Source organism: Stenella coeruleoalba (assembly GCF_951394435.1).
Source record: "Stenella coeruleoalba genome assembly, chromosome: 3".
NCBI classification, from domain to species: Eukaryota; Metazoa; Chordata; class Mammalia; order Artiodactyla; family Delphinidae; genus Stenella; species Stenella coeruleoalba.
Genome location: NC_137148.1, coordinates 167,970,956 through 167,996,352, shown reverse-complemented (window position 1 = coordinate 167,996,352; position 25,397 = coordinate 167,970,956). Strand labels below are relative to the sequence as shown.

The 25,397-nt window shown below is 54.7% G+C and overlaps 3 protein-coding genes across 10 annotated transcripts; 1 reads left to right on the top strand and 2 right to left on the bottom strand.

The window, feature by feature from the left end:
• Positions 1–28: 28 nt before the first annotated feature.
• NDUFA7 (NADH:ubiquinone oxidoreductase subunit A7) lies at positions 29–7,919 on the bottom strand. 3 transcript variants are annotated; one of them, XM_079918080.1, is made up of 5 exons: positions 7,818–7,919; positions 7,314–7,363; positions 3,901–4,050; positions 1,537–1,712; positions 29–955 (listed from the first exon to the last, which is right to left on the bottom strand). In XM_079918080.1, exons 1-5 carry the CDS (start codon positions 7,866–7,868, stop codon positions 942–944), a joined length of 441 nt encoding a protein of 146 aa, XP_079774206.1. In that variant the 5' UTR covers positions 7,869–7,919; the 3' UTR covers positions 29–941. The 3 variants fall into 3 exon arrangements, with proteins under 3 accessions (XP_079774206.1, XP_079774205.1, XP_079774207.1); XM_079918079.1 differs by having other exon boundaries at positions 29–1,712; XM_079918081.1 differs by lacking the exons at positions 29–955; positions 1,537–1,712 and adding an exon at positions 2,198–2,521.
• A 93-nt stretch (positions 7,920–8,012) lies between these two features.
• Positions 8,013–9,117, top strand: RPS28 (ribosomal protein S28). Its single transcript, XM_079915651.1, has 4 exons — positions 8,013–8,073; positions 8,168–8,215; positions 8,702–8,835; positions 9,041–9,117. The coding sequence occupies exons 1-3, from the start codon at positions 8,035–8,037 to the stop codon at positions 8,822–8,824; spliced, it is 210 nt and encodes a 69-aa protein (XP_079771777.1). The 5' UTR covers positions 8,013–8,034; the 3' UTR covers positions 8,825–8,835; positions 9,041–9,117.
• A 213-nt stretch (positions 9,118–9,330) lies between these two features.
• KANK3 (KN motif and ankyrin repeat domains 3) lies at positions 9,331–22,513 on the bottom strand. Of its 6 annotated transcripts, none has more exons than XM_079915519.1 (11): positions 22,477–22,513; positions 18,644–18,760; positions 16,543–17,853; positions 16,359–16,458; positions 15,958–16,155; positions 15,762–15,849; positions 15,065–15,281; positions 11,009–11,151; positions 10,679–10,879; positions 10,508–10,606; positions 9,331–9,622 (listed from the first exon to the last, which is right to left on the bottom strand). In XM_079915519.1, exons 2-11 carry the CDS (start codon positions 18,675–18,677, stop codon positions 9,395–9,397), a joined length of 2,619 nt encoding a protein of 872 aa, XP_079771645.1. In that variant the 5' UTR covers positions 18,678–18,760; positions 22,477–22,513; the 3' UTR covers positions 9,331–9,394. The 6 variants fall into 6 exon arrangements, with proteins under 6 accessions (XP_079771645.1, XP_079771646.1, XP_079771644.1 ...); XM_079915520.1 differs by having other exon boundaries at positions 15,762–15,846; XM_079915518.1 differs by adding an exon at positions 19,260–19,406 and having other exon boundaries at positions 10,679–11,151; positions 15,762–15,846; positions 22,477–22,506.
• Positions 22,514–25,397: the final 2,884 nt, after the last annotated feature.

The following is a 25,397-nucleotide window of genomic DNA, read 5'->3' as shown; positions in this document are numbered from 1 at the left end:
TTATCCTAATATGGCAGCCACTTCGCCCAGGCACGCCCTCCTCCTGCTTCTCTCGAGCGCCCGACTTATTTACTTTGGTTTATAGTCTGATTCCCCACCAGAACGTCAGGCCCAGGAGATCGGGAACGCTGTGTTGCTCATTGTATCCCCAGTGCCTGGAACTGAGCCTGACACATAGCAGGCTCTTAAATATTTGGTAAATAAATGAAGGAAATGTTGGTTCTTGGTTTTCATCCTGGGTCCTCTATCCCTTGCACCTGGATGTTCTCACCGATGCTCACTACCTCATTAACCCGCATAGGGAGGCGGGTCTTATATTTTACTCTGGGAACAAGACAGCCTGGGCTTTCTCTTCTCACGCTCACCCAGTAGGCACATAAAATACAAACCTTCTGCAGGTTTTCTATCCAATTGGCTGCTGTGTTTTATCTACAGCTCTGCCCCTAGGAGAAGCAGCGCTACTGCCAGCAGGCCCCCCAGACAAGTCACTGTCCTCAGCGTTGTAACAGCTGTGCAAATTTCCCGTGAAGCAACACAAAAGCACAGAAAGGCCTCTATTTGCAGGTTGATGGCATCCTTATTCAAAAGTGTTAGAGATTATAGCTGCCTTTGGAGCGTATGTATATATATACATATATAAATTTTTTCATAATCTCCAATTCCCAGGAGACATGGGGTAAGAGGCAAAGGTGCACTGGTGCAGAGGCAGTTGGAAAGGGCAGCAAATAGGACTGCCTGCGGCAGGGGAAGGGAGGGGAGGGGAGCGTCCCACACCACCTGTGAGGCTTGGCTTCTTGGTGAGGTTGGCATCTGGGGTCCAGGGAGAAAAACTGAAGAAATTGTGGATTCACCCAGCTGACAATATGTAGCGGCTGAGTGCAGACTCATCAGCGGCTAGGTTCAGGGCCACCTCTCAGTGAGCCTGAGAGTTCTTTGTCTCTTCACGCCTGTTCTTCTGTTGAGGGTAAAAGGGTTTGACAACAGCTATAACCACATGCTTGCTCCGGGAAGGTACCAAGATCACAGATATAACGCATTTAGAACGGTACCTGGCATAGAGGAAGTGCTCAAGAGGTGTCAGACCTCTTTCTTACTGCAGTCCCTCGCCAAACTTCAAGTCTGGGTCATAAATCCTTTTTTCTTTTTTTTGGCTTATACGGTAAACGACAATTTATTTTCTCACGGTTCTGGAAACTGGGAAGTCGAAGACCGTGGTGCCAGCAGATTTGGTGTCTAGTGAGGGCCCGCATCCTCAGTGACAACCATCTTTTCACTGCTACCTCACTTGGCAGAAGGGGGCTGGGTCATAAAACTTTGTTCAGAAACTTTCAATGGCACATCTTGCCTGGGGTCTTTAAAAGCCCCAGCGTTACCCTCCTTGTGGCCTCTGCACACCCTGCCCAGCTCTCCTGATCCTTCTGTAGCTAATTCATCCTTTGTTCCAACCAGAATCCCACCTCCTCCAGGAAGCCTTCCCAGCCTTTTCTTCTCATAAGCATTTAGCATTTGTACCACTCACTCTTGGGGCACTTATACCTCCTCCTGGGACTGTGACCCTTTTCCTGCCTTGCTCCCAGCTTCCAAAGGCGGGCCAGCCTCGACACTCTCCAGGCATACAGCTGATCTTCACCCACTGATGGGCTTTGGGGTTCTTCCACAGGGCAGCCACAACACTCCCCCACCTGAGGTCACCGCATGGCTCCCCTTCGCTCCTACAACCAAATCAAGGCCATTTCCTTTTCAGCTTTCACTCCCTGCTTATTCCTCCACAGAAAGAAGCCCCTTCCTTTCCTGGGCTGACTCCGCCTCGCGTCCCCCAGGCCCACACAGAAACGTTTCTGGCTCAGGGAGGCCTTTCCCCACTGGCCTAGGTGAGCCTTCCCTGTGAGCCACCTCACTGTCCTCTGCCGTCCCTGCTGAACGGCAGGGTGGTCAAGGTCAGGCAGGGGCCACAGTGGGAGCCTGCTGGTGAATGTCCGCACAAGCAACGGCTGGTTAGGAGAGCTCTCGGGAGACAAGGAAGCGAGCTGTTTTTGTTCCGCCGCACTGTCCTTTACAATCAGTGCCCCCAAACACCTAGAGGTCCTGGAACCCGCTCTGACACTCTCAGAGTTAGAGCCAGGCCCTCGTGAAAGGGACGGTGACATCTCTGTGCCCAGTGACAGCACCGTCACCCTGGAGCTCGAGAACCACTATCCTCCCCTGCTCCTGGAGCGTTCATGGGATTAAGAGATTCGGCACCAACTTCACCCTGAAGTTCAAGTAAGCCTGTGTGTCCCTTCAAAAGTAAAAACAGAAGCGATTCTGGAGAGCTCAATATATATTTTTTATAAATTAGGTCACGTTCTCCCCAGAGGGAATCCAAAGTCCAAGGAAAAGGAAGCACTCCAGTGGCCCTGAGGGCTTAGCCAGGCACCCTGGGGCACAGTGTCACAGGTAAGGCTGATCCCTGGACAGCTCCCACCTCTTTATGGGAGGAGCTGGCGTCACAGCCTTCTTCTCAGTGGCTGCTACAGCCGAGCTGGAAGATGAAAACAGACTTGAGTTAGGCCCAGGTTTCAGAGAACAGTGTGGAGGAAGCTGCGGGAGACCCCCCTGCCCCAGCAGGAACACATCTGCTGACACCATGGATCTGGAGGCCAGGGTGCAGGGTGTTTCAGAATGCCCAGAGCCCTCCAATGGGGTCCCCCAAAGGGTGAGCTGACAAGCCCCGAGCCCTGCATGAACCCCTGGTCGGCGTGCCTTGGCTCCTGGTCCCAGAACCAGCATGAATAGCTGGGCTCCTCCTCCAGCACCCCTTCCCACTCGCACCCCACTCCTGCTGCCCCAGAACAGGACACTGGCAGAAGGGCCAAGGACCAGCACTGGGGGTCTGGGCAAACTGCTTTGAAATCATGCGTCTACTGCCTGCCAGCTGTGTGACCCAGGCAGGGCACTTGGTCTCTCTGTGACTCAATTTCTTCTTCTGCAGCAGGGGCCGTCGCTGCCTAACTCATGGAGTTATCAGGAGGCAGATATGGCACTGACTCCATTCTTGAGCTTACAGATTTTAATTATGAGGATTAATCCTCAGAACGACTCTGCTATCGACAGAATGGGTCCCCACAAAATCCATATGTTGAAATCCTACGCCCCAATGTGATGATGTTACGGGGTGGAGCCTTTGGGAGGTGACTAGATCATGAAGGTGAAGCCCTTATGAATGGGGTTAGTGCCCTTATAAGAGACCCTAGAGATCCCTTACCCCTTCCAACATGTGAGGACATGGCAAAAAGATACCATCTGTGGGGACTTCCCTGGCGGCCCAGTATTAGGACTCAGCGCTTCCACTGCAAGGGGCATGGGTTCGATCCCTGGTTGGGGAACTAAGACCCCACATACTGCATGGTGTTGCAAAAAAAACGATACCATCTATAAACAAAGAAAGTGCCAGACACCGAATCTGCAAGAACCTTGAACTTGGACTTCCCAGCTTCCAGAACCAAGAGAAACAATTTTCTATTGTTTATAAGCCACCCAGTCTTGGGATTCTGTCCCAGCAGAACTCTCTAAAGTAAATAACATTATTGTTCCTGGTTAATTAAGAGACAGTGCCTGATGCCAGGGACCAAAGTGGGTTTTGAGGGGCCTGAGGTTTATACAATTCTCTCTTTAAGAAGAATATAAAATTAGAAAAACAACAATCCCTGGGCTTCTTCCAAGGCCCTTGAAGGGCCCTTGGAGCTTCCTCTGCTTTTTGCAGGAAACCCACCCAGGGTGGGTGGGGATTCATGAGCTCTCAGATGAAAAGCCCCCGGCAGTACATTTCCTGCCACAGTTGATGCTCAACAGACTTGGGACCTTGAAAAGCACAAGCAGGAGAGAGGGCTGGTCGCAGGAGGGGTGTTGAGGCATCCTCACCTCTCTGCTGGCTTCCCTGACGCCAGCACCTTCTGTGAGGACATGACGATCGAGGGCGGCGTGGCTTCCCGGCGGCCATCACGTGTACAGTAGTAATTGTTGGAAAGTTTGTGGCTGGGGCCCACGGGGAGCTTGGGAGGAGGCTGAGTTCTGAGGAGAAAGAACATGGGCACTGAAACAAAAATGACAAGTCGTTCTCACTGCGCGGCTGTGCTAGAACATGAGCCCATCACCTCAGTCACGAGGCTTGGGGTCGGCAGCCCCTTGGATGTGCTGCAGGCCAGGGGTAGCCCTTGATACACTGCCATGACCATATGCCTGGGGAGGGTCCAATGCCCAGAAGCAGGTGGGAGCCCCTGCATTGGATGTGAAGGTGCTGGAAGGCCAGGCCTGGGTCTGCCCCACCACAGGTCCCCGACCTGCCCCAAACGTGGCAGGTATGGAGGACCCTTTCATGAGGGAGACCTGTTCCCACCTCTCCATGGCCCAGAGCTTGGCAGCTGGCCTCATTTCCACCACAGGTCCTCGGGAAATGAAGAGGCTGGGGCCTGGGGCTCTGCCCATCACCTACCAAGTAATCGTGGTCAGCAAACGCTTGGGAAACAACCCCAGACTTGGCTCATTCTGAGGGGTTTTGTCCCCAAAGGCCAGGCTGCAGAACCTCTGGGTTTCCAGTTCTCTCAGGAACTCTGAAGAACTCTTACTGGGATCAAGCCTTATTACTCAAAGAGCGTTTTGTCCTCTGGGGTCTCTGCTGCCACCTCGTGGTCACTGCCACCAGAGGGGGAGTGAACAGAGCTCTGTCCTCGCTTGACTAAACCCTGGGGTCAATATACAAAGTCTGAGGCCTGAAAACTAATCGCTAACCTCGCTAACAAAAGACACTAACAAAAAACAAAATCACTAACAAAAGATGTGCTTCCCTGGAAACCATTGCAGAGATGGAGGGCAGAAAAGATAGAAAAATCATAAACAGATCGGGTTCTCATTCATCTTTTTTGTTTGTTTGTTTATTTATTTCTCTGCGTTGGGTCTTCTTTGCTGTGTACAGGCTTTCTCTAGTTGTGGTGAGCAGGGGCTACTCTTCGTTGCAGGTCACGGACTTCTCATCACGGTGACTTCTCTTGTTGCGGAGCACGGGCTCTAGGTGCGCAGGCTTCAGTAGTTGTGGTGCACGGGCTTAGTTGCTCCGCGGCATGTGGGATCTTCCCGGAGCAGGGCTTGAACCCGTGTCCCCTGCATTGGCAGGAGGATTCTTAACTACTGCACCACCAGGGAAGTCCCTCATCTGGGTTTTTAACCAACTTTTTTCTGATAATCATTTTGCCAGGACTTAAGTTTTTCTTAAAACAAGTGATAGTCATTGTACCAAGGAGAAAAAAAGAAATACAGATAAAAACAAAGTTTTAAAACTTAATATTAAAAGCAGTATCCTAATTCCCTGGCAGTCCAGGGGTTAGGACTCGGTGCTTTCACTGCTATGGCCCGGGTTCGATCCTGGTCAGGGAACTAAGATCCCACAAGCTGTGTGGCATGGCCAAAAAAAAATTTTTTAATAAATAAAAAATAAATTAGGGACTTCCCTGGTAGTGCAATGGTTAAGAATCCACCTGTCCATGCAGGGGACACGGGTTCGAGCCCTGATCTGGGAGGATCCCACATGCTGCGGAGCAACTAAGCCCGTGTGCCATAACCACTGAGCCTGAGTGCCACAACTACTGAAGCCCGAGCGCCTAGAGCCCGTGCTCTGCAACAAGAGAAGCCATCACAATGAGAAGCCTGCACACCGCAACGAAGAGGGGCCCCTGCTCGCCGCAACTAGAGAAAGCCCGCACACAGCAACGAAGACCCAATGCAGCCAAAAATAAATAAATATACTTTTTAAAAATTAAAAAAAAATAAAATAGTACTTCCCGGTGCCTCAGTGGTTAAGAATCTGCCTGCCAATGCAGGGGACACGGGTTCAAGCCCTGGTCCAGGAAGATCCCAACATGCTACAGAGCAACGAAGCCCATGCGCTGCAACTACGGAGCCTGAGCTCTAGAGCCCGTGAGCCACAGCTACTGAAGCCCGCGCGCCTAGAGCCCATGCTCCGCAACAAGAGAAGCCACCGCAATGAGAAGCCCACGCACTGCAAAGAAGAGTAGCCCCCGCTCGCCGCAACTAGAGAAAGCCCGCGCACAGCAATGAAGACCCAACGCAGCCAAAAATAAATAAATAAATAAATTTTAAAAAATAATTAAAATAAAATAAATAAAGGCAATATCCTGTGTTGAAGTTAGAATCTGCTTAAGCCCTGGAATACAGAGATGACCCTCTGTTGGCCAGGGACCAACAGAAAACAAGCACACAAAGGATAAAAAGAACCAGGGCCCAACAGAAAGGCCGAAATGAATCACTAGGGGGCGCCATTACCCTTAAAAAAAAAGTTGAAAATTTTACAAAACTGTTTCCTCAACTGTATCAACTAACCTGGATGGAAAAGCAATTTAAAACTTTTGATATTTGGAATCAGTCGCAACATGCAGGCAATCACACAGACTTGGTTATTTTAATGTTATTGTTCTTCTTTTCATGCTAACCCTCCATGGCTGCCTTACCTTTGCCTGCCACTCATACACATATCTCTATTCCCCATTCCTCAGAGTGTTTCAGCCACACTAGCCTCCTTCCTACTTCTGGCTCTGTCGGGCTGCACAGCCTTGGCACTTACTGCTGCCTCTGCCCGGAATGTTTTAATAACTATCCTTTGGCATTTCAGGTGACTCAAATGTCAATCCCTGAGGCCTTTCCTGATTACCTGATCTGAGGTAGGCACCCTCCAGCTTATTCACTTTGTTTTGTCTTCAGAGCATTCTAGAACAATGTTTTTTACTTGCTGTGTTTATTTCCCTACTATGTTATGTTTCTCCCTCCTCCCCAGGATATGAGCTCCATGAAAGGAATGAGAATTTTTTTTGTTAGCACTGGTATCCCAGACGGCTGAGGACACAGCAGGGGTTTGTAAATGTCAAGTAATTTTTGGACTCAAATGAGTTTGAAATCAAGACACTTCTGGGTTCAAATCCCAGCTGTTACTTGCTGGCTTCTGAGTGATTTTAAGCAAATGATTTAGTCTCTCCGAGCCTCAAATATTTTCATGTGTAGCTTAGGGATGATAACACTAACAGGGCCACACTTAGGACTGCAAATCACACTGAGGATTCCCACTCATAATTCAAGCCCCATCTGGTTGTTCCACGAGCACCACTCTCAGACATAGTCCAGCAAGATTAAAGGCAAACCTCTGCCTCCACTAGAGGCGGCTAGAGGCAGGATTTCGGCCCAGTGTTTCAGGGGTCTAAAAGAACAGGAGTTTTGTTTTTGATGGAAGGACAGGATTGCAGTCCGGGCAGCGAGCGGGGCTTGCTCACCGCTTGGAGATCTCCTGGTAACGCAGCTGCAGCTTCGCCTGCAAGTCTTGCTGTGGGAGAAAGAGAGGAAGGAGGTCAGCCCGCAGGGCACCCCAGAAGAGAAGGCCAGCGAACGTGGGGCAGTCCAGGGCTGGACAAATGAAGGGAAGGCGGGAGATGGGCATTTGGCGACAAGGATATGGGCCCTGGAGGTGAACAGGAAAGCTGGAGGCCGGGGCCACAAGATCCAAAGTTAAGAAGGACTAGGTAAATCCCAGGCCTGAGTGGGACCCCAGCCAAGAGAGGGCCAAGGGCTGGAAGTGGAGGTGGGCGTGCCCTGGGCTGGAAAGGTCAAGAGCTGGAGGCTCCGGGCTGAGAGCGGGGTCCCGGCTTACAAGGGGAATCTCGGCACCACTGGCCTCGGCCCCAAAGATGCAGGAGGGGGGTGAGTAACGGGAGCGTGTCCGGGGCGCACGGAGCCCACAGCCCCACCCTCCCCAGTGCAGCCCTTCCCGCCCCGCGCACCCCGGATGCCCAGTTCCGCAGCCGCTGGATAAAACGAGTAGCAGACGCCATCTTTCAACCCTGCGCTGAAGGGCGCCGGTGACGTCTCTACCAGGGCTGCTGGGAACATGGAGTATGTTCTCGCGAGAACGGGAGTGGGCGGGGCTAGGACGCCTTATAAACGTTCTCTCCGAAGCACGTGACTCCTCTCCGCCCGATCAGTCGCCGTGCCGCCATTATGGATACGAGTCGTGTGCAGCCCATCAAGCTTGCCAGGGTGAGGCGGAAGCCCGGGTTTGAGGGCCCGGATGAGGGAGGAAGGAGTAGGGGAACCGGGTGGTCCAGATCTGATCCCAGCTTCTTTACCCCAGGTAACCAAGGTGCTGGGCAGGACCGGTTCGCAGGGACAGTGCACGCAGGTGAGCTGGAGAGACGAGGAGGCGGGGTCTGGGTTCTTGAGTCTCCGATGATGACTTCTGTGCCCTGGTATCTGAGAACCGATACGTACCCTTTTTCGGAAAGCTCGCGGACGGTCCGAGCCTTTGCCGAGGCCTTGCCCCTCATTCCTTGGGCTCTGACATACCTCGTTCTCCTGGCTCAGCCAATCCCAACGACCACTGTGTAGCTCCACGCCCTCACGATTGTGCTCCCGTCCCCGACGGGCCCAGAGCGGCAGTTGTCCCCCACCAGTGGCTTTTTCTGGCGCTCGAGAGCTTTGTTCTCCACGCTTCGGCCCCTCTCCGGCTTCTTTCCCGGCCCAGACCTACTTCCCAGGCTCAGCCCCCTTTTTAAGTGTGTCTAAGCAGGCACGTTCTCTGAATCCAAGTCAGCTGGCTATCCCACGGTGCCAGTTTGTGGCCGACACTGACTTCTTCCCGGTCCCCCACCCCCCGTCAACCCCATAGGTGCGCGTAGAATTCATGGACGACACGAGCCGTTCCATTATCCGAAACGTGAAAGGCCCCGTGCGCGAGGGCGACGTGCTCACCCTATTGGAGTCAGAGCGAGAGGCTCGGAGGCTGCGCTGAACTTGGGACTGGTGAGTGCACAACTGGAGTGGGAAACAGTAGACCTTTGGCAGGTGGTAGGGAGGTTTCGCCAAGCATACGGATGAGGGGCTCTTGCAGGGGCTCTTGGTGGCGGGGTGTGAAGAAAGGGTTTGCTGAGATTGGCAAGACGGGGGAGGGAGTTTGCCACTTGCTGAGAGAGACCTGTCAGCATCTCATACTTGGGTTTGTTTACAGGGTCCTGGATGTATGGGTCGACTACCTGGTGCACGAGGATGATCTGCTGTTAATAAAGCGTTTATATTCTGTGTAAACTTGGGTTTTTGTCTCAGTTGCCACTAAGCTTATAAAACCCTCCCATGGGACCCTCAGATGGTCTGCACTGACCCACTGCACTCTGGAAGGGGGGTGGGGGAGTTGTCTTCCCCAACAACGCGTTTTCTTTTTGAGGAGGGAGAAGCACGTGTGTGTGTGTATCTCCAAAACAAGACAAGCTGAGTTAGGAATGTTTTTTTTTTTTTTTTTTTAGGAATGTTTTATTAAGGAAAAAGTTTGGAGAAGTGAGTGGACCAGAGTGCCTCAGGTCCCACCTCACCCTGCAGAGTTCAAGCTGAGCCCCTCTCTGTGGACCCTGACCCTTGCTGTGCCCCGAGGTTGAGGTGGGCGAGGGAAAGCTCTCCCCCAATCCAGGTCCAGTGTGTCAGGCCAGTCACTGAGGTGGGGGGTCCTCTCCACCGTCACTGCAGCCTCCTTCACTAGGCTTGGCCGTGGGGCGGTCAGAGGGCAGCTGGTGAGAGGTTGAGGGGGGCTGTCAGTCTCCTGTAGGCAGGACACTGGCTTTCAGCCCCCTTAGACTCAGGGCTGCTTAGCCTAGTGGAGGTCTTGCCTCTGTCCACTGGGCTTGCCTAAGCAGGAACCCCACCTTTTACAGCAGAGCCAGAGCACCTGGCTTTGAATCCTGCCTCTGTCCCACGTGACCTGGAAGAGGCACTTGGCCTCCCTGGCTCCTTTCCCCCATCTCTACAGGAGAGTGCGGGATGGCTAGGCTCACAGCATGAGTTGGTGTTTTGCTTCGTTTTGTGTTATTTGGTCACGCTATGAGGCATGCGGGATCTTAGTTCCCTGACCAGGGATTGAACCCGTGCCCCCTGCAATGGAAGCGTGGAGTCCTAGCCACTGGTCTGCCAGGGAGTTCCCAGGATGATGTTTAATTATGAAAGTGCTGAGAACAGCCTGGCACTTGCCTTTTGAACATAAGCCTCTGCCCCCAAACCAGCCCTTCCTGCCTGCTGCTGGCAAACTCATTGTCTCCAACCCTGAAGCTCTGACTCGTGGGGAGCTTGCACCCCCCTCCCCTGCCCCCTTGACCTAAAGGGCCCCTTATTCCTTTGCTGTGAGCCTGGGGGCAGTAACAGGAGTCCCCTGACATGACATGGTCTGACCTAGGTCTGACAGCTCTACTCTGATCTTAATGGCATGTCCCCTCTGGAGGCCTCAGGTTCATGTGAAGGTGTGTCTAGCCCTTGGGTGTTCTGCAGGTTGAACATCAAATCCCAGCCACAGAGAATTCAGACGCAGGTTCCCCACCCGTGGTACTACCCTGGGGTGCATGAAGAGAAGCCACCTTTCTGGGGCTCACTGGGGATCCTTGAGCTGTGCAGCTGGGAAACTGTCTCTTGGGGCTGGGGCTGGGGCTGCACTCACCGGGGGACCGGGCTGGCCTGAGCTCAGGTGGGCATGCAGCAGGGCGGCCACCTCATCCTGCTCAGCCTCCAGGGCAATGGCCAGGGCACTGGTGCCCTCCTGAGGGATGATAGGGACAGTCAGGTTCCTGAACCAAGGTGTGACTACCCCACCAGCCCCATGGTGGCTCACGTTGTCCAGGAGGGCGGGGTCACAGCCTGGCTGGGCCAGGAGCAACCGGACAGTGTCCAGGCGCCCATACTCGCTGGCGCACATCAGCGCTGTGGCCCCATCTGCATCCTGCACGTTCACATCTGCCCCACACGCCAGCAGGGCTGCTACCGTGTCCTGGCGGCCGTGGCTGATGGCCAGCATGAGGGCTGTCTGTCCCGTCTGGGGAATGGGAAAGAAGGGGACCGGGCTGGTGTGGGCTCCGGGGGAAAGAAGGGGGGTCACAGACATTTGGCTCCAAAAGTGGAAAAGACCCCTGAACTCCGAGCCAGGGAGGAGATATCTACGCACCTGGCTGGCCTTGGCATTAACACTGCCCATGCGGAAGAGTCTCTGGACCACGGCCATGTCCTCCTCTCGCCCCACAGAGGTGAGTGCAGCCAGCATGAGGGCGGAGTAGCCAGCTCGATTCTGGTGGTCAATCTTGCAGACCCCTGGGAGAGAGAAGAGGGGTCAGTCCACCAAGAAGCCGACACCCGCTAGTCCACTCGCCTCCCTCCAAGCCTCAGGTTCATTTGTTCAGTCAGGTTGGTCACTGAGGGTCATGCGTGATTTTCCTGTTCCCTCTGCCTACAAGGCTCTCCCCACAAGATCCACATGGCTCCTCCCTTACCTTCAGGGTTCTGCTCGCATCTCATCTCAGTGAAGAGTTTCCTCACCTTCCTATTTCAAACTGTGTTGGGGGCTTCGTTCTGTCTGCTGCTGTATCCCCCAGTACCTAGAGTAATACCTGCCACCTAGTAGCTGCTCAATGAAAGATAAACGGACGTTTCTATTTTCACAGCTACTACCCACCAAGCCACCACTGTTGCTCCCCCAGAGGAATGCCAGCCGGGCCCCCCTGGTGTCCAAGTCCACTCCAGTTTCCATGCAGCAGCCAGAAAGAGATCAAAAGAAATTCGGCCCCATCACCTATTTAGAGCCCTCCTGTGTCTCCCCACTGCACCTGAAATACAGGCCGTTGTTCACCACCGCCTCCGAGGCTCTGTTATCAACTTCTGTCCCTTCCTCTGGAGTTGGCCTTTCTCCCACAAGCCTATGTTACAGATTGAATTGTGTCCCCCCCCCCCGCCGCCATTGCCCCCCCAAAAGATATGTTGAACTCCTAACACCCAGTACCTGTGAATGTGGCCTTAATTGGAAATAAGATCTTTGCAAACCATAATCAAGTTAAGATGAGGTCATTATGGTAGGCCCTAATTCCATATGACTGGTATCCTCGGAAGAAGCAAAGACAAAGAGCTATGTGATGCAGAAGGCTGAGAAGACAAGCTGCCTTAAGCCGCGGAACGCTGCGGGTTGCGGCAGCCACCAGAAGCTTGGAGAAAGGCACAGAACAGATTCTCCCTCTGAGCCCTTAAGAAGGAAACAGCCCTGCCAACACCTTGATTTTGGACTTCTGGACTCCTGAACTGCAAGAAAATGAATTTCTCTTTTCAACCACCCACGTTGTGGAACTTTGTGGCACTTTTTTACAGCAGCCCTAGGAAACTAACAGCCTGGTTACTGCTGCCCATCCTTCCGAACTGAACACAGACATCAGCTCCATTTCCTCTGGGGTCAGTTCTGTTACCATCCTGGCCCTCTTCCTCACAGCACAGCACCTACTTCTGGACCTCATTCCCCAGAATGTTTACCGCTCGTGTACCCCACCATTCTGAAAGCTCCACAAGTCTAGGGACAGTCTGCAGAGATGAATGGGTGGGAGAGGTTTGGGGAAAGGAGTGGATCAGGGTCATGGAGAGGGTGCCCTAGTGAGAGGGGATCTGAGACAACCGGCTGGGGAGTAAAAGGGCTAAGTCAGGATTAAGGGCTGTGTGGCATACTCTCTAGGTGTCCATTCCATCCACAAGCTTCTGTGACCCTGGTGGAGGGTGTTGGGCGCAGAAGGGGGCTCAGAGAAATAACCAAAGTGGGGTCTCTGCAGTTAGCCAGGGAACCCACCTATTTTCCCTCTCCCTTTCCCTTCCCTGAGGCCTTGCTAAGCTAAAGGATCACCCTGTTTCTTGATTCCCTCCCCTGGTTTTATTTTGTCATGGCCCTTACCCCTATTGGAAATTATGTTTACTTGATAATTATCGAGTAAAATTGATAATTATCTCCGCTCCCCCCACACACACACCCAGAGCCCCTGCTCATGAAAGCTTATTCATTCATTCAACAAACACTTGAGGGTCTACTGTGTGCCCCACTGGGGTCTGCCAGGCAAGTAGGGTGAGGTGAGGGAGGGGTATGGGGATGGGTTTGAAAGGGTACCTAAAGGAGTAGTTAATGATAGGCCAGGAGGCAAGGAGACAGAACAGTGAAATGTGGTGGGAGCAATGGATAATGGTCCCATGAGGTTCAAGGACTGTGGGAGTTGGGCAACAGGAGACAGTGAGCTGAGATGCTGGACGGTGAGAGTTCAGGAGAGAATGCTAGGAAGTGAGATTATGGAGGGGGCATAGTTACTGATGACATCAAGGTGTCATGGTGACCTTACAAGTGTAAGGCTGATGTCAGGGTGAAGGGAGAGGAGTAGGTCAAGGAACTGCGAAGGGACTTCCCTGGCGGTCCAGGGGTTAAAACTCCACGCTTCCACTGCAGGGGGTGCAGGTTCGATCCCTGGTCGGGGAACTAAGATCCCACATGCCTTGTGGCATAGCCAGAAAAAAAAAAAAAAAAAAAGGAACTGAGAAGCCAGGAAGTGGGAGGGGTCATCCATCAGGAAACTGATATTGGTGAGGATTAGGCTGGAGAGGAGGAGAACCAGCCAGGAGCTAAGATTCAAGAAATGAAGAGTGACGAGGTGAGAGGGAGAAGTCAGAAGGGGCGGAGGGAGTAGTGGTCTGATCAATTAGAGGCTCCAAGATGGGACTAAAGGAGGAAGGGGAAACGGTCTGGAAGTGGAGATAAAGAACAAGGAGGACACAGCCATGTCCAGGCCCTTCATTCCAGGGAGATGAGAGGAAACAGCCCCTGCGTGAAGGGTGCACTGTGGGCTCTGGGTCCTGGGGGAGGGGAGGGCCAGAGGGGCTGACTCATGTGAGAACCAGAAGGCCCACGGCAAGGTCTGGAAAGTTGGAGCTGAAGGGGGGGGTTTCAAATGCAGGAAATAAGAGGATCCAAGGAGCCTCGGGCCTTGCAACCAAGATGACTGCCTTGCCACCCTCCATAACCCCAGTCCTCAGCCCCCTTTAAGACAGGAGCTGCCCAGGAAATACCTTTTTTTTTTTTTTTTTTTGGCCGCGATGTGCAGCATGTGGGATCTTAGTTCCCTGACCAGGGATCGAACCCACACCCCCTGCATTGGAAGTGTGGAGTCTTAACCACTGGACCGCCGGGGAAGTCCCAGAAAATACCTTTTGAATTCATGCATTGTCCCTTCCTCCCAAGCCCCAGCTCCTTGTCCAGCCCAGAGTAGCTGTGCCCTTCCCCCTGGTCACCAAGACCTGCAGAAATGGGATGGATCTGTGTATTTAGGGGGTGGCATGCAGGATGGGTCAGCAGGACCTGCCTCAGCCTGCAGTGAGAAGGAGAGGCAGGGCAGGCCCCAGAGGATACTGGACCTGAAGGAGGACACCCAGGAGAGCTCTTGGTGGGCAATCAGTTTGTCTACTGTCCACTGTCCCCTCTGCCGTGAGTCCCATGGGGGTGGCCCACCCCCATCCTGGCACTGCACTGGTGCCTGGAAGGCTCTCAATATATGTCTGTGGACTCAGCAACACCTGGATGTGTGTCTCTCTGCTCCAGAGGGGGAAACGTTGAGACAGATGATAGAAATGTGTGTGAGATGGGGCCAACGCAGGACCTGGTGGTGGAGGACTGCAGGCCCAGTGTCCCAGCCCGGGAGGCAGTCACAGCCCTGACCAGTCAGTACCTCCCCTGGAGGCTGAAGAGGCAGTGGATGGATACTGGGGCTCAGGAACAAGGTGAACGCCAAGGCTGGAGATTCAGGGACAGAAGGCAGGGGGACCATTGACTGACCTGCGTGCCTCGTGCTGTTCTACGTGTGTGTTATCACAATTGCCCAGGGAGGGAGGCGCTGCATCCCCCGTTTCACAAAGGAGGAAGCTAAAGCTGGTGAAATGAAGTAATTTCTCTACATTTAGGTCTACCCAATCCCAAAGCCCAGAATACCCTCCTCCTGCAAAGTGAGAGGCAGGTCAGGGCAGAGCTCACAGCTCAGAGAGGTCAATCTATCCACAACGGGTCATGTAACCTCCAGAGAAGGGCCAGTGGTGCCCTCTGCCTGGCCAGCCCTTCTCTGCATCCTTCTCTAGGTCCTCCCAGCCAGGACCTGCCCAGATTCTCCCTTCCCTGGCTCCCTATTCCCTGGTGCCCTCCCCACCCCTCCTCAATGCTAACCTGTATCCAGCAGCAAGCTCGCGATGGCCAGGTTCCCATGGGACACGCTGTAGTGCAGGGCTGTGTTCCCGTTGCCATCCGTCAGGTTCACCACGTGTTCCAGCAGCTCACGTCCCAGGCGCACCACCGCGCCCAGCACCCCGGCCACGGGCTCCGCTTGAGAGCGCCGCTGGCTCGACACTCGAAACCACTCCTGGGCCACCAGGCGCGCCGCGCCCTGCCAGGACGGGGGAAAGACTTCGGCGAGGGTCCAGGAAGGGGTGGCAGGGAGGGTGTGGGGGCGGGACTGGGAACCCAGGCAGGGGAGGATGGTCACTCCTAGGGCCACACCCCTTTCGAGGAGGGAGTGCAGTTAGTGTGGGTATCCGGCTCGAGGGGGCTGGGATGCTCCCCTTCTGAGGAAGAGCCTGGGGAAGAAGCTGAAGTGGCGGAAGGCGGTGAGCGCTTGTCTTTGGGGAGTCCGGGAGTGGGGCTGGGGCTTGGGGCGGACCCCTTTTAGGAAATCAGGGAAAGATCAGCCCTGTCCTGGGGCGAAGAGCCCTTTGGAGAGCTTGGGATCCGTGCAGGGCCCTGGCGCGAGGTGACGGAACTTGGGACCCTCCTAACTCTAAAGACCCCGATGCTCTTCCCTAGGTAGGCGTCAGAGGAGGTCCCTGGCGGGCCTATGACTCCTGCGAAGGCCTCTCCCCGCACTCACACTGTCGCGGGCGACTCCGCGGGGCCGGCTCAGCTGCCGTTGCAGCGCTGCGCACGCCTCCCTCAAACGCGGGCTCAGCTCGCACCTACTGCCGAGGAGACGCAGACAGGGAGAGGCCAAGGAGGGGTTGGGATGGGGAGTGGGGAGACGGGAAAGAGAGCAGCCGTTCCTATTACGTGTCCGCGGCGCTGCTCACCTCCCCTGCGCGCCCGGCTGAGGCTCTGGCTCTGCCTCCGGCTCGGGGTCCCGGGCCTCCCCGCCGCTGGGAGGGCCATGGGTCCCGGAGTCGGATCCCCCGCCGCTGTCGTCTCCTGAGCCCGACGAACTGCTCCTCGGGAGCTCGGCAGCGCCGTCCTCGCTGTCGCTGTCGCCCTCGCTGGATGAGCTCTCGTATCTGGGGGCAGGGTGAGAGGCATCTGCTGAGCCTCCCCTGGGGGCTCATTCTGGAGTCCTGCGAGGTGGGAGTGGCTGTTCCCATCTTACAGATGAGGACACTGAGGCTTGCCAAGACCACGCCGCGAGCGAGGGGCAGAGCTGGGATTCAAACCCCATTCCAGTCCCAGAAGATGCTGCCATGGGGAGGGGGAAAGTGCTCACTCTCCGTTGAGGACCCCAACAAACTGCAGGCTCTTGGGTCCGGGGCTGGGTTGGGCGCCAGGTGTACCGTCTCTCCTCTTCATAATGGATTTGAGAGTGCCTGGCGGAGATCAGATGAAGACAGTGAGTTAGAATTCGGTGGCCAGCAAACCAGGGCTCAGCGAGGGACGGGGAGGGGACTCACCCGCGGGTGCCACTGCCCTGTCCCCATCCGTGGGTCCGGGCAGGTTCTCCTGCGTCGGGGCAGGGGCCTCCACAGCGGGCTCGGTCTGCGTGGCCCTCTCGGCACAACCCCACGGGGTCTGGGTGGCAGCCTCGCACGGCTGGGGCTGGGCCGCCACCGCTGCCTGTGCCTCCTCGGCTGCCTGTGCCTCCTCGGCTGCCTGTGCCTCCTCGGCAGCCCCGCGGGCCTCCTCCAGCTCGCACAGGCGACCCCGCAGGAGCTCGCTCACCCCGCGCTGATGCTCCAGGCTGGCGCGAAGCAGCTCCAGCTCGCGCTCGGCGGCCGCGGGCAGCCCCAGCAGAGCCTCCGTCACCCACACTTCCGCCTCCAGGGTCTCGGGAGCTGCCCCCACGCCGGCCTCCTGGGTCTCCGGCAACGCCTGGGCTCCAGCCTCTTGAGTCTCCGGCACGGTCTGGGTGCCTGTATCCCGCGTCTGGGGCGCCCCATCGAGGACCTGCAGCGCACCCTCACTGAGGCTAGAAGCCGACCCGTCGGGGCCATCAGCCCCGGGGTTGGCCCTGGCGCGAACGCCGCGCTCAGAGGTGGCCAGGCGCTCGGTGAGCCGCCGCAGCTGAGCAAGCTTGTCCGGGCGCGCCTCGGCCTCCCCGTCGGGCTCGGGCTGCCGGCGCCCGGCAAACAACCGCGCCTTCTCGGCGCGCAGCGCGCGCACCTGCTCCTGCAGCTCGGGCAGCGCGCGCGCCTGCTCCTCGAGCTCGCGCAGGCGCCTCAGCGCCGCTGCCATCTGCTCGCGCACCAGCTGCAGTTGCGCGGGGCCGGGCGAGGCCAGGGCCGGGTTGGGGGCGGGACTGCTGTGGCCGGACCCGCGCGGGCTGCGCGGGATCGTGCGGCCGGGGCTGGGCACGCACTCGTGCGCCTGCGCTAGCTCCAACCGCCGGCTGGTCTCCAGGAGCGTGTGCTCGACGCGCGGATTGCGCACGGGTGCGCGCGGCGATAGCGGCAGCAGCATGAGCCCCGACGGTGCGCCCGGGGAGAGAGCGCCCGGTGCTCCGCCATCGTCACTGGCCAGGGACTCGCAGGATGTCCAGGCGCCTGGGCTGCGCGCGCCTGCGAGGCCGGCCCGTGGCGCGCGGGTGCGGCGCGCAGGCTGCGGGCCCGGGGCGCGGCGGGCGGCGGGGCCGCGCTCCAGCTCCTCCACATACTTGAGGAAGTCCAGGTCCAGGTGGAAGCCATAGGGCGTCTCCACTGAGTAGGGCGAACTCGGGCTGCGAGCTCCCCCAGTCACGCTGGGGCACAGGCGAGGGCCGCCCAGGTCTGTGGGCATGACAGGGGCGTGGAGGGGCGTTAAGCCGGAGAGACCCGGAGAACGCGTCCCCACTGCCCCACGACACGCGTGCACGACTCCACCTGCACCAAACCCTGCACACCTGGATTGCACACCCAAGGCTTAAACGCCTCTCTGCTCCCAAAAAGTCGAGGGTTCACGCGTTAATTGAGCACCTACTATGTACCAAGCACTTTTCTAGGTGCTGCGGACATAGCAGTGAACAAGACAAGCATCCCTGCCCTCTTATAGGAGACAGATAAACACAATCGTTCCAAATGGTGCTTAGGGCAATAATAATAATTCCAAGATGAAATAGAGAATAACTGACAGACGTGGGCTCTGGCTGTCAGGGCAGATTTCCTGAGGAGGGGACTTACAAGCTGAGCCCTGAATGAGGGGGAGGAAGCAGCTGAGACAGGAGGTTCCTAAAAGAAAACAGCCCATGCAGAGGCCCTGGGGTGGAATGACCAGGGTGGGCCTGAGTAAGAGCCAGTGGAGGTGAGGATGTGCAGAGCAGAGTGAAGGAAGGGAGGGGGTAGAGGAGTAGAAGAGGTGGGCTCGGACCAGATTGTGGGGAACCTTCTGGGCCACCATGAGGAGATGGAGTTTTATTCCACCTGTGACAGGGCACCAGAGGCAGATTTTAAGCCATGATATTATCCACCTTTATAAAGGGCCCTCTGGCCACTCTGCAAAGGAGGGAGCTGCAGGGCTGTGTCTGCATCTGGGTGCCAAGTGTGGATCTGTACACATGCAAAGCCCATTTTGCACACTTACCAGGCAGGTTCTGATTCAGGGCAAACTTGGCCATGTTTCCTGGAGTAGCCCCCAGAGGGGGTGAGAGTGGGGCTGGGCCCTGTCCCTCTGGCTGTGCCTCTGGGGTCAGTCCGGACTCTGAGTGAGTAAACGGACCCAAGAGGTCGTCTCCACCACCACCCACACACACAGGCCCTCTCCTCCCTCCTCCCTCAAGTGGCCTTGAAAGTTTGGAATGGGGACTTCCCTGGCGGCGCAGTGGTTAAGAATCCGCCTGCCAATGCAGGGGACACAGGTTCAAGCCCTGGTCCAGGAAGATCCCACATGCCGCGAAGCAATTAAGCCCGTGCACCACAGCTACTGAGCCTGTGCTCTAGACCCCATGAGCCACAACTACTGAGCCCTTGTGCCACAACTACTGAAGCCTGTGCGCCTAGAGCCCGTGCTCTGAAACAAGAGAAGCCACCGCAATGAGAAGCCCGCACACCGCAATGAAGAGTAGCCCCCGCTCACCGCAACTAAAGAGAGCTCACGTGCAGCAATGAAGACCCAACGCAGCCAAAGATAAATAAATTAAATAAATAAATTTATATATAAAAAAAGAAAGTTTGGAATGAATGACTGTGGGGACCCTCACATGCCAGGCCTCAGCCTGCTGGGCAGGAGGAGGCAGGAAGGGCATCAAAAGGAGAAGAGAGGGGAACTCCCTGGTGGTCCAGTGGTTAGGAATCCGTGCTTCCACGGCAAGGGCAAGGGTTCGATCCCTGGTTGGGGAACTAGGATCCTGCATGCCACATGGCGTGGCAAAAAAAAAAAAAAGAAAAAGAAAAAGAGGATGATGATCAAGAGAACGAGAGCAGCCGGGGCGGGGGCAGGGTGAGGTGCATTCCAGACCTGCTGAGTTTTCTTCGGTCCCTGGGGAAAATTAGAAATTGAGGGCTTCCCTGGTGGCGCAGTGGTTGAGAGTCCGCCTGCCGGTGCAGGGGACGCGGGTTCGTGCCCCGGTCCGGGAAGATCCCACATGCCGCAGAGCGGCTGGGCCCGTGAGCCATGGCCTCTGAGCCTGCACGTCCGGAGCCTGTGCTCCGCAGCAGGAGAGGCCACAACAGTGAGAGGCCCGCGTACCAAAAAAAAAAAAGAAAGAAAGAAATTGATGCTCAAAGGGGTGGAGTGTGAACATTCAGAAGAGGAAGGCGAAGGTTGGAAGCCCTTCGAGGGCTCATGTACATCTGAATTTATACCAGGGTCACTTGTGAGATCCTTTAGGAATGATGGAGAGCTGTGGGCCAGATGCACAAAGGATGCAAATCAATGGATACCAGTCTTCCTGGGATGTCTCTACTGGAGCGCCACAGGGCTCTGCCCTTGGCTTGTAAGAGATTGTAGTGGTACCACAAGCACCCAGGTTGTCAGCGCTGTGGCTAGGGAATTCCCTGGTCGTCCAGTGGTTGGGATTCGGTGCTTTCACCGCTGAGGGCCCGGGTACAATCCCTGGTCAGGGAACTAAGATCGCACAAGCCGTGCCAGGTGTTGAGGCCAAAAACAAGAAAAACAAACAAACAAACAAAAAACTCGGAGCTGTGGCTACGCTTAGGGCTAAAGGGATACAGACACTTCAGGTGATGTGATGGAGGCTCTAAGAAACTGGGGAGATTGGGCCACATCTAATAATGTGATATTTAACAAGGACAAATATTGAGTCCAGAAATTTGATTCAGAGTATAGGGCAGGAAAGATGGGGCTTTGAAGAGCTCACGTGAAAAACCCTGAGGGAAGGGAAAGCAGTTTCTATCGAGTGCCTACTCTATGCCTGGCCTGACTAAATGTAACCCCCCCCCACAAGTATAATCCTGCAAGGTAGGATGTTTCCCCCTTTTCCAGATGGGGGAAATGAAGGCATAAAGCAGTTAAGTCAATTGCCTATGGGAAATGCCCTCAGGCTGGGCTTTCATCTTCTGGCGGGGACCTCTTGTCTGCCCAGCCCTCCACCAGCAGGTGCCTGCCAGACCCGATCTGTACTCTTCCTGACCTACTGCCCATCTGTGCTAACCACCTGGCAACCTTCCCAGTCACCCCTTCTGGTCTCTTGCACTCCGGATGACCACCTGCGTGCCTAATACCCACCAGCAACTGAGCACCCATTGGTCTACCGGACTCATTCTTCTCCACAGCTGGGGGAACCCTCCCACTCACCACTCTGTCCAGCCTGGGTCCCTGACACCTCCCCTAACCCACCCCAAGGAGGGAGAGTGACGGGGAACTTCCAGTCCTGAAGCAGCTGTTTCCCGTCCCCTCACACTGGCTGTAAGGGGCCGGCCAGCAGGGCAACACGGAGGACAGCCAGTGCCTCTCAGGACTTGTTTTCAGGAAACTGCCAGGGAAGAGCTGGGTCATGGAAAAAACCTGGGCTGGGGCTTAGGGGTCTGGGCTTGCCTCACACACAGCTGGCCGTGTGACTCTGTGGGGTCAGCCCCCCCCACTCCGGGGACCTGGTTACACCCAAATCTGAGACCCTGGGAATTCAAAAAAAACAGCTGTGAGTCATTCCTAAGACCCAAACCAGCTGGAGCCGCCAGACCCAGAGACTGACCTGAAAAATGGGTGGATGCCCCAAGAATGGTAAATAAAAATATGCCAATGACTTTTGCCATTTACTATGGGCTAGCCTCTATTCTAAGCAATTTATGGGTAACTTAAAAAAAAATCCTAGGTAAACCCTTTGAGGTAGGTTATTCTTTCCCCCTATTGTGCAGATGGAGAAACTGAGACACAGGGATCAAGTGACCCAGCCAAAGTCGGACATGGGCAGAAGCAGGATTTGAACCCTGCAGCTTTGCCAGTGTTTCTGCATTGACCCCTCCACTTGACGGCTTTCTATAAACAGCCCTCCTGCCTGTCCCCTGCGTGTGTCCCCGATGGGAAGAGCAGGCCCAAACCGTGGCGGCTCCAGGGGCTGCAGCCTCACCGGAGTGGAGGCGTGCAACTGCCCTCCCCTCTCCTCCGCTCCCTGCCCGAGCTGGCAAGCTTAGATCCGGATCCTCTGCCTGAGACCCCCTTATTAGGCCGTCAGAGCCGACGCCACACGCCCCCACTCCCGCCCCAGGGACTATTTTGGGACTCAGAGCTGTGCTCACAAAACCTGAGGGGTGGGATACGAGGCGGGCAGTGCAGATCCCGGTCTTGGGGAGGGGGCGTCTTCCCGGACTGAGGCTCTGGGTGGTGGCACCCCGTAACTTTGGGGCGGGACTCTCAGACCCCTGAAGTGGGAGTGGAGGCTGATGATGGGGGGAGGGGGAGGTCCTGAGGTCAGCACCCCCCACCTCCCTGTCCCCTCAGGACGGCCTCACGGAGACAGAGCAGTTTCCTACAGGAAACGCCGCCGGGCGGTTCCATCCGTTGTCCATTGTCTGCCCGCCCGGGGGCCATCCGTCCCTCCCCCCAACACCGTTTCCGAATCACCCCCCATCTCACACACACACACACACACACACACACACACACACACACACACACTCAGGTCCAGCGCGAGGGAATGGACCCGGGTCCCCAAGCTGTCCAGGAGCGACTCTGTGAAAGCATCCCGAAGTCGGTTGTGGCGCCAGGGGGCGAACAAAGCCCCCCACTTCGCTCCTGAAGGGCGGGAAGTAGGAGACCGCAAGAATCCAGAGCCCCCCGACTCTGCTCGCCGCCCACCCGGGACTCCCAGTGTGGGAGGGATCCCAGCCAGAGGACACAGCGCCCGCCCCGTCGCAGCGCGCTGAGCCCGTAAAGGGGCTAGAAGCGCAGCGCCCCGTCCCGCTGCGTACCCTGATCCCCCCAGGACCCCATCGGTGCCCCGAAAGCTGGCGCTTTACCTGAAGCCGCAGCCGCAGCCGCGCCCGCACCCGAGCCCGCCCCCTCGAAGCTCGGGGACCGGTTATCAAGGCCTTGACCCTAACTGACGGCCACGTCAGCCAACCAGCGTTCCATGCTCTCCGAAACTGTCCAATGGTGAGGCGAGGTGGACCGCACTGTCCCGGCGCTGAGAGTGTGGGGAGTGGCTTGGGGTGGGGCCTGGAGTGACTGCCCTTGAGGGCGTTCGGGTCCGTAGTGGGGAGAGCAGAGGCCGAGTGGTGCCCAGCTCAGGGCTAAAGGGCTTCGATATGATCCACAGGGGACAGGGAGCCTCGGGAACACTCTAAGCATGACAGTTACCCGGTGGGATTTGTGTATTTGGAAGATACCTTGCGTGGAAGCTGACGCTCCTGTCCCAGTGTCTGGGTGAGGGACCTGGACCCTGGATCTTTCCCACCGCAGCGCCTTTGCGCATGCTGCTCAATCTTCCTGAACTGTTCTTCCCTGCACCTGTTCACTTGGCCACCTTCTCCTACCTTTGGGGGCTCAACCTGTGTGTTCCAGTCCCCTAAAGGCCTAACGTGGACCTTCTCCAGCCACTATCTTTCCAGTCACTCTGTTTTATGAATCTAATAGCTATATACTTTCAATATCTGAAAACAATCTATTATTTATTTGTTTCTTTGTTTGCCATCTGTCTCCCCATAAGGACAGGGAACTGATTGATTTTGGACACTGTTTCATCCAGTGCCCCAAGCACACAGTAGGTACTTAATAAATGTTTGTTGAAGAAACAGACTCACAGACATAGAGAGTAGACTTAGTGGTTGCCAAGGGGGAGGAGGGGTGGGGGAGGGAAGGATTGGGAGTTTGGGATTAGCAGGTGCAAACTATTATATATAGAATGGGTAAACAACAAGGTTGTACTATATAGCACAGGGAACTATTTCAATATCCTGTGATAAACCATAATGGAAAAGAATATGAAAAAGAATATATATATATATATATATATGAATCACTTTGCCGTGCAGCAGAAATTAACACAACATTGTAAATCAACTATACCTCAATAAATTTTTTAAAAAATAAATTTAGTTATTTATTTTTGGCTGTGTTGGCTCTTTGTTGCTGTACGCGAGCTTTCTCTAGTTGCGGCAAGTGGGGGCTATTCTTCATTGCAGTGCACCGGCTTCTCATTGCGGTGGCTTCTCTTGTTGCGGAGCACGGGCTCTAGGCGTGCGGGCTTTAGTAGTTGCGGCACGCGGGCTCTAGAGCGCAGGCTCAGTAGTTGTGGCGCACAGGCTTTGTTGCTCCATGGCATGTGGGATCTTCCGGGACCAGGGCTCGAACCCGTGTCCCCTGCATTGGCAGGCGGATTCTTAACCACCAGGGAAGTGCTACCTCAATAAAATTTTTAAAAAATGTTTGTTTAAAGAATGATTTGAAATTACATTGAACTCTTTAACCCATTTGGAAAATATTATGATCGAAAGTGAATCTACAGATTTTTCCCCTATTAATTTAGCATTTATTGAGCACCTACGGTGTTCCAGGCACTGTGCAGGTCCTTGAGGGGAACATAATCCCTGCCATCCTGGGCCTCAAAGCTGAGAGGAGGAGACAGATTTTCAAGCTATGGTTTATGGTCAGGGGGTAACAGGGATGGGAGCTGGAGTCTATGGGAAGAGAAAAGAGGACACATCATTGTCGTAGAGGATCTGGGGAGACAGCCTGTAGGGATGACACTTAAGGAAATGTACTCCAGACAGGAGAAAATGCACATGCAAAGGAAGATATGGTGAACTTTGACTAAGTCAAGATGTTGGTGGGAGGGGAGCTGGAGGGACAGGCAGAAGGGTGTGTCTGAAGCAGCTCAGACTTTATCTGATAAAATGGGGCCCATTGGAGGCAAGTTACTTTATTCCAAAGATTCATCTCTCTATTTGTCCCAGTGTCACTCTGTTTTAACTACAGTAGCTTTAGAATATATTTTAATATCTGATACTCCACTTTTTGCAAAATTCCTGGGCTATTTTCACTGTCTTTTTTTTTTCCTTCCCAATAAACTGTAGAATCCTGTCAAGTTTCCCCCATAAAAACTATAGTGGAATTAAAAAAAATTTTTTAAATAAAATAAAATGCATTACACAACAGAAACAGGGACTTCCCTGTTGGTTCAGCAGTCAAGACTCCATGCTCCCAATGCAGGGGGCCCGGGTTTGATCCCTGGTCAGGGAACTAGATCCCACACATCACAACTAGAAGTTCCCACATGCCGCAATTAAAAAAAAGAAAAAAATCCCACAGTCCTCAATGAAGATCCTGCAGGCGGCAACGAAGATTCTGTGTGCCACAACTAAAGACCAGGCTCAGCCAAATAAATAAATAAATATTAAAACAACAACAAAAACAGAAACAGACTCACAGTCTTCAAAAACAAACTTATGGTTACCAAATGGGAAAGGTGGGGGGGAAGGGATAAATTAGGAGTTTGGGATTAACATATACACACTACTATGTATAAAATAGATAAGCAACAAGGACCTACCCTGTATAGCACAGGGAATGCTACTCAATATTCTGTAATAAACTATATGGGAAAAGAATCTGAAAAAGAATGGATACGTGTATATGTATAACTGAATCACTTTGCTGTATACCTGAAACTAACACAACATTGTAAATCGACTCTACTGTAATATGAAATAAAAATTAAATTAAAAAAATTTAAAAATGCACACATACACAGAAAGCTAGATCCAAGAAACCACATAAAAATAAATGTATAACTTAAGGAGTTCCTAAGGGGCAGTTCTCAACCAGGGGCGATTTTGTCCCTTGGGAGATATTCAGCAATAACTGGAGACATGTTGATTGTCAGGATGGAGTGGGGGGAAGGGCTGTCCTTGGTCTCTAGTGGGTGGAGGCCAGGGATGTT

Coding starts and splice junctions, on each gene's coding strand:
- NDUFA7 (XM_079918079.1), bottom strand. CDS start 7,868: ATGGCGTCTGCTACTCGTTTTATCCAGCGGCTGCGGAACTGGGCATCC. Junction 7,364..7,817: donor TGCGGAACTGGGCATCCGGG/GTGCGCGGGGCG, acceptor TTTCTCCCACAG/CAAGACTTGCAGGCGAAGCT. Junction 1,713..3,900: donor TCAGGGAAGCCAGCAGAGAG/GTGAGGATGCCT, acceptor ATTTGGTTGTAG/GAGCGAAGGGGAGCCATGCG.
- RPS28 (XM_079915651.1), top strand. CDS start 8,035: ATGGATACGAGTCGTGTGCAGCCCATCAAGCTTGCCAGG. Junction 8,074..8,167: donor AGCCCATCAAGCTTGCCAGG/GTGAGGCGGAAG, acceptor TCTTTACCCCAG/GTAACCAAGGTGCTGGGCAG. Junction 8,216..8,701: donor CGCAGGGACAGTGCACGCAG/GTGAGCTGGAGA, acceptor TCAACCCCATAG/GTGCGCGTAGAATTCATGGA.
- KANK3 (XM_079915517.1), bottom strand. CDS start 18,677: ATGGCCAAGTTTGCCCTGAATCAGAACCTGCCTG. Junction 16,156..16,358: donor GTTGGGGTCCTCAACGGAGA/GTGAGCACTTTC, acceptor CCCTGCCCCCAG/ATACGAGAGCTCATCCAGCG. Junction 15,847..15,957: donor CAGCCGGGCGCGCAGGGGAG/GTGAGCAGCGCC, acceptor CCTCGGCAGTAG/GTGCGAGCTGAGCCCGCGTT.